This window comes from Physeter macrocephalus, chromosome 17 (assembly GCF_002837175.3).
Source record: "Physeter macrocephalus isolate SW-GA chromosome 17, ASM283717v5, whole genome shotgun sequence".
NCBI classification, from domain to species: domain Eukaryota; kingdom Metazoa; phylum Chordata; class Mammalia; order Artiodactyla; family Physeteridae; genus Physeter; species Physeter macrocephalus.
This window is the reverse complement of record NC_041230.1, coordinates 19,872,156-19,889,897: the sequence shown is the minus strand read 5'-3', so window position 1 is coordinate 19,889,897 and position 17,742 is coordinate 19,872,156. Positions and strand designations below refer to the sequence as shown.

The window sequence follows — 17,742 nt, the reverse complement described above, 5'->3', positions numbered from 1 at the left end:
TTGAGACAGATGAAACTGAAAAATAGGTAATTCTGAAAATCATTTAATGAAATTTTTCTAAGGTAGATTGAATCAAGTTCTTTTTTTTTTTTTCTTCTTTTTCCTTTAAGAAACTGATCAATCCTTCAGACCCAGAAATTTAGAGAGAAAGCATTAGGACTCTTGATTTGGCTAGAATTAGAAAAATATCCAATATCTTTTAATATAAAGTTCTGTAATAAATCATTCTAGGGTTTTTGCAGCCAGATCACACCAGATTTGAACTGTTTCAAAGCAATACTGGCTGGTACTAGAAGAAATTTAAATTCCTGTTGATTGGGTCTAAAATTATAAAGTCTGAAATTCTTCCTCTCTGCCCTCTGGAATTCACTGCCCATCAAAATTCCCATACCCTCAACTCCTGTGAACTTTCCCTTTGCATTCTTATTCAAATGGAAACTGCAGCCCTCTTAAACTGTGGCTGTTTTTCCTCTTTTCCCCTGGGCCTGGAGGGTGACTTTAACCAGTTCCCAGACACTGAATGCCACCTAGGATAACTGCTGCAAAATTTCTATCCCAATCCTGACCCTGAGCTCTAAGTGATCAGATCTGATTCCTTAGTCTACATCTCTAGTTAGAAATTGGAATTTCCAATTTAACTCGCCAAAATAGAGTTCTCGATTCACACAACCACCAAATCTTCCTCAGCCTTTTTCATCTCTATAAATGACTTTACTACCACTTTAGTGACTCAAATAAAAATCTGAAATCATCTTGATTTTTCTCATCTTTCAAATATCTATATCAAATCCACCAGCAAGTCCTATAAGAAGAGGACCCATAATCCACTGAAAGTACCACATACTCACTGACATTAACCATCAAACATTATCATCTGTCTCCTGCACACCCTCAAAGTCCTTGTTCTATTCTCATAATGGTCTCCACTTTGCTAAATCCAATCCTGGTGTGGTTGAAAGATTGTTGGGGTCAGAGTATTAGAGGGAGTGGAAAAATAGGTGTAATCAGTGAATGAGATTAAGGAGAGTTTGGCAATGACAAAGTCATAAAACCAAGGGAGTGAGTAGCTCCGTGGCGACAGAGGACAAGACCACTGGATGTAAGTTCAAGAAAGTGAGAGGCCAGGCTGTTGGGAGTATCATTTACAAGCTAAAAATTAGAACAGTAGTGGAGTTGGAGAGTAAGCCAAGAGTTACAATATTTGAGAAATAAGAGGGATTCTATGGGTCAATAAATTGACAGTGAAATATCAGGTAATAGGTGATATTGTCTGGTGACTAAAAACTTAAGGCTTTACGTTTTCAGGAATATGGGAGGAAGAAATATCTGGAAATAGCAATGAGATTCACCCATATTATCTGCAGGCTTTACTTCTAAAATATATACCAAATCCATCCACTCCTCTCCATTTTTACTGTTGCCATCCTAGTCCACGCTGTCTACCTTTCTCTCTCTCTCTCTCCTGAATCCCTGCAAATGAGCTTCCGAATTGGTTTGCTTGATCCTTGTCTACCAACATTTTACATTGTGTGTCACTGATACTGTGATTTGTTTTAACCTGATGAAATTCACAGAGAAAGAAGGTATCTCATAAGAATATTAAACTGACTCCCAGATTGTGACTACCTTGATGGCTAAGTCAGAATTGAATGAGCTTTCTGCTTTCTATTCATTTTTTGCCCTTTCTTAGCTATGATTTCTTTTTTTCTGATTAAGCAATGTTAAGACCTCTTAGCACTATGTCTAGGAAAAAAGATTTGACACTTAAATGTCACTATAGATTTTGGATGATTTTCCTAATCTATATTATCAATTGTTAAATAACAATTGTTCTAACACTTAAGGTATGGAAATTTTATTAAGCAGATTCACAACTTTAGAAAACTTTAAGAATTGTATTCCAGAACAAAAGCATGTGTTCTTCATGTGTGAATTGACAAAATAAAAATATTAACAGTATTCTAGAAACATATCCTATGGAAGCAACTAAGAATATGCACAAGAAATTAGACTATAAGGCAGTTCACAGAAGCATTGTTTACAATGTTAAAAAAAACTATAAACAATCTAAGTATTCAAAAATAGAATCACCATAGACTATTTTTAAAAGTACAATGTCTCACCCTATTTCTGATCAATTCAGTCAGGAGCTCTGGGAGGACACTGGAATTTTTAAAAAGTTCCTCCAGGAGTTCTAATGTGCAGTTATTGAGTCAACTATTATAGGTGAGATTACCCAGTCTTATCTCTTTATACACCATCAATGTGTTGACAGGGTCCTAAATTTACATCTTCAGCCTGGACTGCAGCCCTTCCAACTCTATTCTTATAAACCCACTGCTTCCTCAGCATTGCTCCTTGAACGTCTAATAAGCATCTCTAATTTAACATGAACTCTTATTTTTACCCCACTCCCATTTCCACCCCAAATTTAATTCTATCAGCTCCAAGTTCAAAATATATCCAGAATCCAACCATTCCTCACCAACTCCAGCTCTTCTACCTGGGCCCAAGTCATCCCTCTCCAGGGTTTTATTACAATAGATTCTCAACACAGCTACCAGATGCATTTAAAATACCACTTGGTTTACGTTTCTCTTCTGCTCAAACGCTTTAATGGCTTCCCATATCACTCAGGGTAAAAGCCAAAGTCTTTACAATGGACCTAATTGGGTCTTTCACAACGTCTGACTTCAACTCCTAATATCTCCTTAACTTGCTGTCACCCAGCCATACTGGCTTCCTTCCTCTAATAAACCAGGCATGCTCTGCCTTAGGGCCTTTGCAGGCCCACTGCTAGGAAGTTTTCTCAAATATCCTCCTAGCTAACTCCCTCACTTCCTTTAAAGTTCAAATATCACCTTATCAATGAAGTCTTCCCCAAATACCGTAAATAAAAAGTGTCCAACTTCAATACTTCCTTATCTCTCTTCTTTCTCATCTGTTATACTGTATATTTACTTGTTTGTTTACCTTCTGTCTTCACCACTAGGATGTAAGTTCTGTGAAGGAAGAGATTTTGTTTTGTTTATGATTGTATCCTTAGCCCTGACAAGTGCCTGACACACAGTGGGTCCATAATACATATTTGTTGAATGAATGAATATATAGACATATTTTCACCACTATTTTTCCCCACACAAATGGTTAAACTTTCCAGTTTCTCTGCTTACTATACCATTGCAATGATATAAGCAAACTGAAAGTTTAAATGTGCTAATTGACTTGGAAGCGTTTGACATGACAGGGTTTGACAGGTTAGCAGTGGGGCTATACAGCCATATACACTATACGTACATGTGTATGTATACAAATGTATATATGTATGTAAACATAGATACATATACACTATATACAATCATGCGTCCTATCACTAAACAATCCAGTTTAGTAACTGCAAGGAATGCAGACTATCCAGTGATCCAAACCCCACAATTTTTTCTTCTCCGAGTACCAACAATGATAGATTCTAATGGCACTAATATCCTCATGACAAGAGTACTGCCTTCCATATACCATGAAAAATATTTCAAATGGCGTCACCTGCTCTGTACATTCAAAACTAGTTAGATTTATAGCACACTCCACACAACAACAGCAGAATAAACATTCTTTTCAAGTGCACACACACACATACACACAAAACTAGTTAGATAAAAGGCAGAAAGCAAAACTACTGTTTGAACTGCCTGAATCATATACACAAGGCTATCTAAAATAATGGGTTACGTGGTTCTGTATTCAGTTAGCTGGGAACAATATGAATGGCCTTTCTGGTTCATACAGTCTCTCCCTAGTCCTTACCCACCTACTCCCCACCTCAACCCCACAAAGTTACACAAGTATACCAAATTAAAAAAAAAAAAAAGATAAAAGAAAGAAATTGAACAACATAAACCTAGCAGAAAGCTGAAATCACTCGAACTTCAAACTTTAAATCATTTGCCTAGTGAGAGCAGCCCTCAGATGCACTGTGACTCAGCATTTTATGATGCCTGAGACATGAAATGAGATAAAGGTCTTGTTCCCTTCATGGCATTACCTAAATATGGAGCGAAAATAAATGAGCTACCTTAAAAACACAAACTCAGTGGCTGAAATGTTACCGTGCTCACCCTGACGCAGATCTGACTCAATATGTGATGACAGGGAGGACGGCAACGGCAAGTGTCAGCTGAAGCACACAGAACCGTTCTGAAATAACTTGTTGACCTGAAACATTAGCAAATAACAATGCTGACTACAATTAACACTCAGAAATGGAGAAAATATTGTGAATAAATGAAAGTTAAAAATATATGAACTGCGGCGACTGATTTAAGTCAGGTAAAAAAAATAACTCAGACCTGGGGTGGGGTGGGGGGATTTACCCAGCTACTCTTCACTAGAAAACAGAAGCTAAAATTGAACCAAGGGAAAACCCTTGCTAAAAACACATTAAAACTGAAACAAATAGAAAAGTTCAGCTCTTTTTGACTCATTACGGACAGAAAGAAAATAAGATGAAAATAAAATAATAAACTACATGAAGGTTACAATAAAGACGAAGTTTTCAGTTTATATTCTCGTGTGGAGAACAAATGGATGGAGGAAGAAGAGAATATGGTCATTGGCAAGCAGGGAGAGCTGGATATCTATCTGAGATCGGGAAGAAGGACTGAGGAGTATTCCACATAGGCAATGGAGGAAGTTGGGGAATTCCACTTGGGAATCCAAGAATTTAAATAAAGACAATGAATAGAGACGTGGAGACAGCTTATAGGCAAATGGGCCAAAAAAAGTAGCTAATACTTACTTGGTTTTAGCTCCCGTTTTTAGTACTCTGTATTAACTCTTTTAATCCTTAGAACAAGCCAATGCTATAAATACTATTAAACCCCATTTCCCACGTGAGGCGACAGCCTCAGAAAAGTTAAGTAACTTGTTCAAGGTCACATTGTTAATAAATGGCGGACTCAGGCTACCAGCCCCCACACTCTAACTCCACCACAACTTTATGCTGCCTCTTATGAACCACTCAAAATGTGAAAAGGAAGTGGGGGAATTGAAATTATTGAGGCCTTTACTGCATTCAAAACTAGACCATCTGCAATCAAAAACAGAGGAGTGAATTTCCCCTAAGGAACTTACAGCCCATTAATGGAGTTCAGACTCACAGCAAAATACCACTCAAGTCCCACATCAGACCTATCTTACAAAAGGCACAAGCCAAGGATAGTGGGAACTCAAATGAGATAGTAATTTTCACCAGGTTGTGGAATCTAGGAAGACTTCACTGAAACAGTAGCATTTTGGACAGGATTTGAGAAAACTGGAAGAGTTAGGTGAAAGGAGCATCATGACTTCACATCAATTAACTCCCCAGGGTTTTCAGGATAAATTTCAACTCTTTGGCATGGTACTCAATGCCCTCCAAACTAGGTCTGGGGGAAAGCCAGGGAGAAGGGATTATCCTAAGTGAGATGCCTATGCTGGAGTCTTTATTACCAGTTCAGGTTCCAAAGGATCAGAACATCTTATTTTTTCTGTTTCCATAAATCGTTAGTGGGTTGAAGGCAGGCACCATGGCTTATTCTTAACACTCCCCTCCACCAGTCCAGGCGTCCATACCTCTTAGCACATGGCAGATGCATAGCAAACATTTTCTGAAGCAACTCTAAATCATGGGCAACAATCACCAGATGACTGTGCGCCCAACCAGGCTGCCTGATACCATCTAGACCTCTGGTGTTGGCTAATTTTCAAGCTACCAAGAGACCTAAACACATGATCCGGAAGTAACGGGTGGAACTTGTGGATCTAGATGCCACAAACCAATTGTGAACGGACATGAGACAGTTGTGAAAATCTAAACACGGACTAGGAATTAGATGAAGGAATTCATTTCATTACATGTGGTGATGTGATTATGCCTTAAAAAGTCATCTGTTAGACTTATATATACATAGAGTATTTATAAACTTAATGATTTCCCTTAAAACACTGGAAGTAGGGAGTATGGGGGGAATAGATGAAACAAAGTGGGCAAAATGTAGCTAACCGTTCGGTATAATATACTACTTTTGGTGAAACGTCTGAAAATGCACTAACATAAAACACACACAGCACACACACACACACACAGGTGCTGTTTTTCATCGTAAACCCCGAGGGAACCAGATCCAGAGGGTCCACCGGCGGCAGCTCGGAGTCTGAGGACTACCTCCGCGAGCCCGGCCCGTCTTTCTCTCCCGCCGGACTCGAAGCTGACCGAGGGGCGGCTGTGGGCCGCATCGGCCTCTTCATCCTTTCAGCACCCCCCTAAACACCTCTGGAGAGAGTTGGTGTCACGGAGGGTAGCGTGCACACTTAGTTATCCCGGTTTCTACGCTGGACTTCGCCCAGCGGCCCAGAGCCTCAATGTAGTAGAGGACCTCACCCGCCCCCTCACCGCCCGAGACGCGGCCACCACCGCGGCCGAGCGCTCGAGGCGGGCTCCGCGAAGCAACGTCACAGCGCGCCGTGCGTCGGTTCAAAGTTCGGCCCCGCCCCCGCTTCCCCCTCGCTGTCTCGCTCGGCCTGCGCTGCCGCTGCCGCCGCTGCCGCCGCTGCTGCTGTGGGCCCGGCTCCGCTCCGCCTGCTCCGCCGCCTTCCTCCCTGAGCGCTGCCCGGCCGGCCGCCATGGCGAACGTGGCCGACACGAAGCTGTACGACATCCTGGGCGTCCCGCCCGGCGCCAGTGAGAACGAGCTGAAGAAGGTATTGGGGAGCGGGCCGCCCGGGCAGGGTGTGAGGGGCGCGGGCCTGCGCGGCTGGGACTGCCAGGCCGCGCTGTGGGGCGGCCCGCTAGCCGGCGGCGGCGGGCCCAGGCTGGGGGCCGGCGGCGAGACCGGCCCACCACGGGCCGCGCACTCCAGCCTCGGCTGACCTTGGGCCGCCGGCTCCGCCCGCCCGCCTACAGATGCAGCAAATAAAACCCACCCCTGCGCAAACACGACGAAAACGCTTCCTTCTTCCCTCCCCCGGCCGGCGCCGGAGGCCGGGCGCTCCCGGGAGGCAGCTGCTTGCCCGGCCCTCCCCGCGCCGAGGTCACCACCCTCGAAAAACAGGTTGGACCGAGACGCCCAGCGCATCCCGGCCCCGGGAGAGGAGTTGACCGCGCCGCGGACGTCGGCGCCCGAGCCGCGTCGGGGCTGGTCTGGGGCCTGGCGGAGGGTCGAGGCCGCCCCCGCCGGGTGCCTGCAGGAACTTAGGGATGTTTCCTGGGAGCCGCGGCCGCGGAGCTTCTCCCACTCTTCCTCCCTCGCCCATTGACCCGGAGGTGGCGTGGGTCTGTGTCTGGGTGCATTGTTCTGTGGGCAGGTAACCCAAATGTTATGTACTCGTTTCAGGAAAAAGCTGTGGGTCCCAGCCAAACACCTGAGTGTACACTGACAAAAAATAAATAGAAGGCCTCATTATCGCTGTTTGCATTGCTGCGAATCTTTCATCTCAGAATTTCAAAGCATTTGAGGCATTTGATTAAGCCCCACAGCATCTTCACGGGGCTTAGAGTATCCGGATTTGTAAGCTTAGAAAAATGAGAATGCTCCTTAGGCAGTGGGACGGGTGCAGTTGAGAGTAAAAGCACTTCCTGTTACCTTACCGGAAATGCTATTCTGTGTTACATAATTCAGGTGTCTGTGAATGAACGCTTAAGCGCTTTATATCTCAGCCACCCAAATGTATGCAGCTTCACTAAGACCGAGGTTACTCCAGTTAAGACCCCAATCAATCCACTGTATGAAAATAAACCATGACCTAGGAGCTTGTCTTGGCTTTTTCCTGATGCTACAATTGGAGGAGCCACCGTGAGCCCGGATTCTTAGCTTAGCTTAATTTTTTTGTTTTTAACATCTTTATTGGAGTATAATTGCTTTACAATGGTGTGTTACTTTCTGCTTTATAACAAAGTGAATCAGTTATACATATACATATGTTCCCATATCTCTTCCCTTAGCTTAATTTTAATATTAGTGTTTTTGCAGGCTGTAGAGCTTAACCGTCATTTCTCTTTAGAGTTTATTGGAGTCGTCTTGGTCTGCTTACGGGCCATCAAAGACATTTGACAATAGTGAAAATAGGGGATTTTTCAGTATTTTGTTTTTCTCTGTGGCTTTGTTTCATTGTTTGTATCTGGCTTTAGTATAACCTATTTTCAAGTATAACTACTGTCTGATTTGTTATTAGTGAGTAAACAGTATTAAGATGGAATATGCCCAACAATGCCAATGAATAAAGGATATTTTGTGAGGTTATGATTTTAGAACATTGCTTCTCAGAAAATTGGATGTTATGTTAGTACTCACAAATCTTTAAACTGGTCTTTATATATAACCTTTTTTTAAAAAATCTTTTATTGAAGGCATACAGAAAGTTAGCCAAGGAATACCATCCCGATAAGAATCCAAATGCTGGTGACAAAGTAAGTTATTTGAGACTTTTTTCCCCTGAGATTTCTGTTTTAAACTTAAATCGCCCTTCTTGGGAAAAAAAGGGAATGTTGTAAGAAAAGTCCATTTATGCCCATAGTGCCATATTTTTATGTTAAGAGTATTTTGGTTTTATAATGGGAATACTATCATTCTGGGCAGTGGTTGGTGGTAAATAGGACCAGAATCAAACCAAAGGTAACTTGTAACTTTTCTTAGAATTAAATGAATTCTAGATTCCTATAGCTTTTTATTTGTAGTCTTTTATTTGAAAATCCAGTTGTTTTCCTTTTTACTTTTTCTTTATAGTTCAAAGAAATAAGTTTTGCATATGAAGTACTATCAAATCCTGAGAAGCGCGAACTATATGACAGATATGGAGAACAAGGTCTTCGGGAAGGTAGCGGCGGAGGTGGTGGCATGGATGATATTTTCTCTCACATTTTTGGTGGGGGATTATTCGGCTTCATGGGCAATCAGAGCAGAAGTCGAAATGGCAGAAGAAGAGGAGAAGACATGATGCATCCACTCAAGTGAATATCTTTTTTCTTTTTTTAGAAAAATGCTAAATACTTTTTTTCAAGTAGAAGTACTCAGTAAAAGAAGAGGCATCAAAAAGTACTCTGTCCATCAGAAAAAAAAAAAAAAAATCTTCCATTTACCATGCTGTCCTCATTGGGTGACTAAGTTGAATTTAATAACCTGAATGTTGGTATTTTGCTAACAGATCTTAAAGGATGGTTGGTGTTTTTAGAGTAGGAAGATTGTTTTGGTATATGCTTCTGAGGCTGCTTGTTTTTAAAGTTCCAATTATGAAGATTCTTTGAAGTATTTAAACCTCCTGAGTTACTTTTTATTTAAAAACTTACAAATTGAGTGACCATCTGGCTAGTTTGTTAACATGTTACAGTAACTCGTTACTTTTCCTCAGTGTGAACTCTCCTAAATTGATTTCCAAGCCTGACATTAACCTGCCAACACATGAATGGTGTCTGACCTTGATCTTAGACTATGAACCCAATATGAAAATAACTATTTCACTTTGCAGAATTTGTGAGATCTTTTGTCCCGTTAAATTTTCATGGACCAGTAATGGTTATACTAGCAAATGCCAGAGACTGAAGTTCAAGTGTTTATTTGAAATATTTCATAGTATCTAGTTTATACATTTGAGTAGGTAAGAGGAAGTAAAGTGTAATTTGTTAAAATTTTCCTGTTATTACAACATTTCATTTTGGGTGGCTTTATAATATTCCATTCCATCATTTATTTAATCATTCCCTTTTCTATAGGATGTTACCAGTTTTTTCCTATCATAAATAGTACTGCTGTGAGTATCTTTATATTCAGCTTTGTCTCTCCTTGGCAGAGATTCTTGGGCAGGCATCAGTGTTTTTGAGGCTGATAAATATAACTAAATTGCCTTGTAGAGGATTGTGCCAGTTTAGCCCCACTGGTGGAGAGTGCCAGCTTCGCTAGACCATTACCCACATTTTTCCTTCTTTTGCCATGTTTATTGATATGAAGATTTTTCTGGCCTCTTACACAGTGGTGTTGCATACTAATTGCAGTTTAATATGTAAGGAGAAGAAGACCTACCTACCTATCATGTAAATGGTTGGTTAAAGTTCTTAGGAGGAGGTTAAAGTCTTATGGAACCAGGTGCTTTGGTCTAAGGTCTAGTTATGCTGTTGTTTGGAAGTGCTGGTAGTGTTTTGACCATAAGTGTTTCATTATACTGTCTAGAATGTATAAAAGATAACAATTTTGAGAACGTTTGAATGCCACAAAATAGTATAGTTGCTTTGCAAAGCACATTTAACTTCTTTTGTTCCTCTATTTTAAAGTAAACCTTTACTATTAAAGGAGATTTTAAAACACCATGCGAAGGGTAAAACCAAATTAAATGCATTGCTTGCAAATTATAAATGAATAATATTTTTGAGACTTTTGATGTATATAGATTTTTTTTTTGATGTTTATTTGGAAATGAATGGTCCTGCAGTTTAGATATGCTGTATGAATAAAGACGAGTTGGGTTTTATCAGTTGCGATTTTTAATAGGCTTTTTTTTTTTTTTTTTTTTTTTTTTTGCGGTACGCGGGCCTCTCCACTGCTGTGGCCTCTCCCGTTGCGTTAATAGGCTTTTTTTTTTTTTTTTTTTTTTTTTTTGCGGTACGCGGGCCTCTTCACTGCTGTGGCCTCTCCCGTTGCGGGGCACAGGCTCCGGACGTGCAGGCGCACCGGCCATGGCTCACGGGCCCAGCTGCTCCGAGGCATGTGGGATCCTCCCGGACTGGGGCACGCACCCGTGTCCCCCACATCGGCAGGCGGGCTCTCAACCACTGTGCCACCAGGGAAGCCCTTAATAGGCTTTTTAACTTGGCCATTTTGGGGTCATAGACCCCTTTGAAATTTTTGTAAAAGTTGCTCAAGTTTTGCTTATAATTCACTGCGTTTTTCAGACATCTAAAACTTGTTGTAGGCTCTCTTGGAAACCTATTCTTCTCATCTGTCACACTCTAGATAAGACCAATTTTTTTTTTTTAAGACGTATGCAATCTAATTGCCTCCCATAAATTGTAATGTGACTTTGTAGCATTTCTGAATTGTCCTTGAAGGGGACAGAGCCTTATAGTAGAGCCTGGACTCTGGAGCCAGACTGCCTATGTGATCTTGGGCAAGTTACTTCTCTGTGCCTCAATTTTGTCCTGTAATATGAGGATAATAATTTTACCTCATTCAGAGGGTTGGATTAGGTGGAGGTCTTCCTTGAGGCCAGAAGAAGGTGTGATGTTTTGAGTTTGTGCAGTTATCAGGTTTATCAGGAAATGCAGCACAGTAAATTATTGGCCTGATCCTTTAGGTTCTGGCTTTGAGCAATACATCTATTGTTTATAGCCATAAACAATTTGAGCTACAAAATAAAATCTCACTCAGTTGATTTATGTAAGGTGTTCTTGAATTCTTTGTTTAGAAGGTTATAGTGGAATTTGCTATATCAGCTATCGTTTATATCTTGAATTTAAGAGAACTTGGCAAAATTTGACCCTAATTTTTTTCTCTCCAGAGTATCTTTAGAAGATCTGTATAATGGCAAGACAACCAAACTACAACTTAGCAAGAATGTACTCTGTAGCGCATGCAGTGGGTAAGTGTGTTTTCTGGTTATGAAATGAATTTCATCCATTCTTTCAGTGGCACATTGAGTCTATATCAGATAAAAATTGTTCATGACTTCAAACTGACTACCCAACCCAGAACACTTTCTGATACCTCTGAAAGTCTTTTTAAATACCAGTCATTGGGCTTTGAAGATGAAGGTGAAAAGCACAATTCCTATTTGTCATGGCCTAGGGGGAGAATTCTAATTTATACTTTTGCTTGTTTTAGCCAAGGTGGAAAGTCTGGAGCTGTTCAGAAGTGTAGTGCTTGTCGGGGTCGAGGTGTACGCATCATGATCAGACAGCTGGCTCCAGGAATGGTACAACAGATGCAGTCTGTGTGTTCTGACTGTAATGGAGAAGGTATGCATGCCAGTGTTTCTCTGCTTTTATGTTGGATGGATTGGGAATGCAGAAGTTGGAGAGTCTTACAGTTTTTCTTTTCAACATGTGTTTGTATTCATCTTATTAAAGATACAGAGAGTTCTGAAAGAAAAATGTAAAAATAATATTTCCTTATGTATAGGCCCAGTGAACACAGATAAACAGTAAACTTATATTACGTTGAGTGAAATGTTAGTCTTTTTTCATTCCAAAAAGATGGGGCAAAGTTTTTTGTCCCTTTATATTTTAAAACGTTATATTTGGTAAAAGTGAGAAAGCAAATTGTTTAGTTCTCATTCTGATAAGTGGAGAATTTTACTGTAAGCTTTAGTTAGCTTTTGAGGATAGATTATTGCAATTGAAGCAATTGCAATAATTTACTTCTTTTTACAGAAGTAAATATTTTAGGCTTTGTGGGCGAATGTTTTCTGAAACTGCTATTCACTTCTGCCCTTTTAGCACTTTTATAGCCACAGACAATATGTAAACAAGTGGGCATGATTGTCTTCTAGATAAACATTACTTACAGAAACAAGGGCATGCCCATTTTGGCCTGTGAGCCTTAGTTTGCCAGCCCTTGTTCTAGAGCAGTGCTATCCAAAAGAGTTTTTCTGTGATGATGGGAAAGTTCTGTGTATGTAATATCTAGTATAGTAGCCACTAGCCACCTGTGTATGACTGAGGAACTGAACTTTTAATTATTTTTAAATTAAATAGGCACATTGGCTAGTGGCTACCATATTGGGCAGTTCTAGAACATCCTTTTCCAAATTGCTTCTGGAAGAGACAAGATAATTTGGAGAAGCTGCATATCATATTCCCCTCCTGGAGCGTCTCAGGGCATTTTACCTTATTAAAGTTGCTAACAATTCCCACTCTCAAGAAATCAGAATTGACTGAAATCTTTTCCCATGTGCCATTACCATTTTATGGAACTGGTGCTTTGCAGAACATACTTTGCAGTAGCAGTGTTCCTGAAGTCACTTATACATGTCATCTGAGCATTAAAGTGTGCCACTAATCAGCCATTAGAAATTGATGGTATTTTTTTTTTCACAGTATACTGTGTACAGTTTGGGTTTTATTTTATTATAGCACTGATCAAATATTTCAGAAGAATACATAGAAGAAAAAAACTGTTAGAGTCATAAAGGATGTTTAAATTTTATTTGGGTTGTCTCTCTCCATTGTTAAATTTAAATGAAACTAAGACAAAAATTGAAGAAGCAGTTATAGAAGTTCCAGCATCCGACCACCCATTTTGTTTGCTTGGTCATTAGGCTTTGTTTTAACTTAGGAAGTAGAATCAGGAGTTAAGAAAATATTGTTTAAGATACTTTATACTGTGGAATAGAGGAGACTAGGTAGCTGGGTCCTTTAGGTAACCTGCAGTAAGATGTGAGTTTTTGTTATTAAGAATGATATTTTAATCAAAAGTTCAGGTAGCAGTTTAAAGACGTTCAGGAAATTTATTTAGTGAATAAAGGCATTATCAAGACCAATCTTACTTAAGAGTGTGTTATAGTACCCTTGCTGGAAGTTTGAATGACCTCTTTTTCCAGGGGAGGTAATTAATGAAAAAGACCGCTGTAAAAAATGTGAAGGGAAGAAGGTGATTAAAGAAGTCAAGATTCTTGAAGTCCACGTAGACAAAGGCATGAAACATGGACAGAGAATTACATTTACTGGGGAAGCAGACCAGGCCCCAGGAGTGGAACCAGGAGACATTGTTCTTTTGCTACAAGAAAAAGAACATGAGGTAATTTCCTTTTTGTTTGTTTTATTTTTGCCTCAGAAGACCAGAAATGGGTCTTGTATGCAAGATATAGGTTAGATCAGTTTGAGTTTCCTGAAGCAACACTGAACATAGATGAAGTTGTTAAGTCCTTAGGCTGAGTTCATAAGAACTGACTTCTTTAGTAGACCAACAAGACAGGTGCTGTCAGAAGCACTGTAGAAGGAGTTGGTCTTGGTCCCAGCTCTGCCATTGACTGGCAGTATAACCTTAAGTAATCCTGTTGTGTCTGTACCCCGGTTTCCTTATTTATGAAAAAAAGGGCATTGGACCAGATAATCTAGGCAGCCTAGTTTTCACTGTGAAACTCCTTGGATGGTTGGTGAGGGCTTCACTCCTCAGTACTGCTCTGTTGACTTGTTTTACATATTGGGTATCTATGTGAGCTTTCTTGAAAGAAAAGGTTCTGCAGTTTTAAAAACATTTTATTTTTAAATTTCTTTTTTTTTTTTTTGGCCGTGCCACGCAGCTTGTGGGATCTTAGTTCCTCAGCCAGGGATTGAACCCAGGCCCACGGCAGTGAAAGCGCCGAGTCCTAACCACTGGACTGCCAGGGAACACCCTATTTTTAAATTGCTCATTGACTCTGTATTGTATCCGTTAATGTACATGGCAAAATGTACTGGGCTGATGATGTGGCCTGGTATATGTTATTTTGATTATACCATTGTATCTGTATTTTTTAAATGTGCGATGGAGTATAGTTAAAGTTTTTTGTTTGTTTGTTTTTTGATTTGGACCATTTTTAAAGTCTTTATTGAATTTGTTACAATATTGCTTCTGTTTTATGTTTTGGTTTCTTTGGCCACGTGGCATGTGGGATCTTAGCTCCCCGCCCAGGGATTGAACCTGCAACCCCTGCATTGGAAGGTGAAGTCTTAACCACTGGGCCACCAGGGAAGTCCCCTAAATTATTGAATATAGAAGCATTTGACAGGATTCTGGCTTTGTACTTGATCGCATTGCCATTTTGAGTTCCTTTGGAAGTATTTAGATTACAAGTCAGCCGCCTTTTTTAGTTCACACTAAAATTTTCTCCCATTTGATGGTGATTTCTACAAATAAAGTAAATTTTAAAAATCATTTCAAGAATCCAATAGAGATTAAAGCCATATTGAGATGCAGATTCTGGGAATTTGCTTTAATTCATTCCCTCATTAGATTGTGGCTTGCTCTCCTAGACAAGCCTTTCTCAAGGTGTACTAGTCAAATTTATTGCCTCAGCAAAGCTGTAAATTGCTATATATCTTGGCCTTTTGTGAATATTGCCAAACCTACTAGTGGCAAGCGTCCCTAGATTGCTTTTGTTGTTTTTTTTTTTTAAGGAGTAATTTCTAGAATTCTGCCTTAAGAGTGTTATGGATTAAAATATTCTGTAAGTATATTGGGATTTTAAAAAATAGAAATCACTGACCTTGGAGACAAGGGACTTAAGTTCTGGCTCCCATTTACTAGCTTTAGCTTCCCTGGGCTTGGCTTTGCATACTAAAAAAAAAAAGTCGTCCCTCAGAAAGATAGTGTAGAATCAAATGGGATAATGAATAAGCTGCTCTTCTTTCTTGGGGCTGTGAGGAGGAGGCATTTGGAAGTAAATCACCTCCAAAATTATTGGCAGCAGTGGAATTGCGTAGAATTTCCAACAGACGGCAGATGTTACTGGTTGTCTAAAGTAGAAAATAGAAGATGATAAAGGTTAGAACGGAAGTTCATCTAGTAAGAGGTCAAAGATTGTTCCTTCTTGGTTTTATTGTGACTGGTAAAGTAAATTTGAGCCCAAAATGAGATTGAGGTATCTTGTTTCATTTATACCACTGAGAATATTCTTAACCTTCTTAAGAAAAATTGATTAGTTTGACTAGTTCATGAACATACTTGTATTTTGTTTGGGGCTTTCTTTTTTAAAAAAAACTCCCAACACTTGTGCTGAAGGAATTGTGAGGCCATGAGATCAGGGTGGGTACTATAGCTGAAACAGAGTGTAAATCTTCTGATAAAAAATAATTCAATTTTGAGAGTGCTGTGTATGCATGTGTGTCATCTTTTAGTACTGGTGTGTGTGTATTTTGGCAATCTTGCTATCATAGTGCATTTGTACAGCAAAGAACCACGGTGGTGGGTAAGATCTGGTGATGTTAGTCTCTCGTCTATACTCTCTTCTTTTTTTTCCAGAAATTATTACAGCTTTTATGTGTTTTACTGTCTGGTTCTTGGTAATTTCTCCTCATTAGTCTGGTTTTTCAAAAATTTCCTGGCCATTCTTGCCTGTTTGTTCTCTGAATTTTAGCATCAAATTGTCTAATATAACCACCCTTCCTGCTGGTCCCCTCCCCCCCCAAAAAAACCCCTAATACCATTTTTTATTGGAATTACTTTAAGTTGAGCTCTCCTATACAAGAACATAGTATCCCTTCATGCTCCCTACTTCTTCTTTTTTTTTTTAAAATTTATTTGGTCGCACTGTGCAGCATGTGGAACTTCCCCAACCAGGGATGGAACCCTTGTCCCCTGCATTGGGAATGCAGAGTGTTAACCACTGGACCACCAGGGAAGTCCACTCCCTACTTCTAATATAGCTTTAACCAAAGGATATTTGGTTAAAGATAGTTTTTGGAACAGTAATGTAATGATATGTTCAGAAACACTTTGATTTTATGAACTTGCAAAAGCATTGAAAAGTGCTGCGTGAAAGAAACAGTATTGAAATTAATTTTTCCACCCATTGTGAGAAACTGAGTAAACTCTCATAGGAAATATACGTTCAGTGGTTCTCAAACTTTAGCATACATTAGAATCCCCTGGAGGGTTTATTAAAACTACAGATTGCAGGTCCTCACCTTCATAGATTCTGATGCAGTGGTTATGGGATGAGGCCCAAGAATGTGCATTCCTAACCAGTTTCCTGGTGCTTCTGAGGCTGCTGGTCCAGGACCACTGGTCAAGATAATGGTTTGAGATTAACTTTTCTTCGTAGGTAAATTTAGGAGGATAATTTAGGAAAAGAGGATATCTTTCAGATTTGCTCTCCTCTCTGACTGAACCAGCCAGGATTATTCTTTGGAAGAGATAACTATTGTATTGAAAAAAAACTAGGTGACCTTTCACTGCAGTTAATTTTATTTCAGCTTAAATTTCAAAAGTTAACTATAGATATTTGTGAATTCTAATAAGCAAACATTATAAGTTGGGCATGTGTGAAATTGGATGTATTTTTCCCTACACATTGAATGCTCATTTTTTAATGTTTATTGAATAACACTTTGCATTACCTAGTCCATAGGCTTATGGTAATAATAAGCCAACTTTAGTATTTGTTTTACATTCACCTAAGCAAGTTTTGAATTTTAGGTGAGGTAAAATTTGTTTGTACTTGTATGAAGCATGGGGTTTGAGCCCCTTTACTGGCTGAGCATTACTGGTTGATTTTTTTTAGTTGAACTTGGGCCTTCCCCTTCCCCTGTTAGGATCACATCTGGAGGAAACTCCAAGTGAACCTGTTCTCCAGAATCCCACTGGGCCTTGTACACCTTTTCACTCAGAGGCAGTGTTTGGAAATGGTCCATAATTGTAAAATATACCTGGTTCTGTTTTTGAAGCTTCAGTTGTACCTCATGAGCCATTGTTTTCCCAATTCCAATTCTTTCGTGATAGAAGTTTTTAGCTTATTACTTGAGAATAGCTAGGTTTCCTTATATAAATTTAGGAAACCTAGGGATGGTGGCAGTTTGGCTTTTGCAGTAAATTGTAGAACTAAGGTTTTGAAATTGATTCAAGGAGCACAGAACAACAGAGTATGCCTCCATAATTTTTTTTAAAAAATAAATTTATTTATTTATTTTTGGCTGTGTTGGGTCTTCGTTTCTGTGCGAGGGCTTTTTCTAGTTGCGGCGAGCGGGGGCCACTCTTCATCGTGGTGCGCGGGCCTCTCACTGTCGCGGCCTCTCTTGTTGCG

At 39.8% G+C, this 17,742-nt stretch overlaps 1 protein-coding gene across 1 annotated transcript in view; it reads left to right on the top strand.

Annotated features, from left to right (window-relative positions):
• The first annotated feature begins 6,522 nt into the window (after window positions 1-6,522).
• The window catches only part of DNAJA2 (DnaJ heat shock protein family (Hsp40) member A2), a 13,696-nt gene continuing 2,476 nt past the window's right edge, over window positions 6,523-17,742 (top strand). Inside the window, exons 1-6 of the mRNA XM_024125037.3 lie at window positions 6,523-6,738; window positions 8,384-8,443; window positions 8,760-8,983; window positions 11,521-11,601; window positions 11,844-11,977; window positions 13,561-13,757. Coding sequence (XP_023980805.1) covers window positions 6,661-6,738; window positions 8,384-8,443; window positions 8,760-8,983; window positions 11,521-11,601; window positions 11,844-11,977; window positions 13,561-13,757 — 774 coding nt within the window. The 5' untranslated portion in view covers window positions 6,523-6,660. The remainder of the gene's footprint in view (window positions 6,739-8,383; window positions 8,444-8,759; window positions 8,984-11,520; window positions 11,602-11,843; window positions 11,978-13,560; window positions 13,758-17,742) is intronic.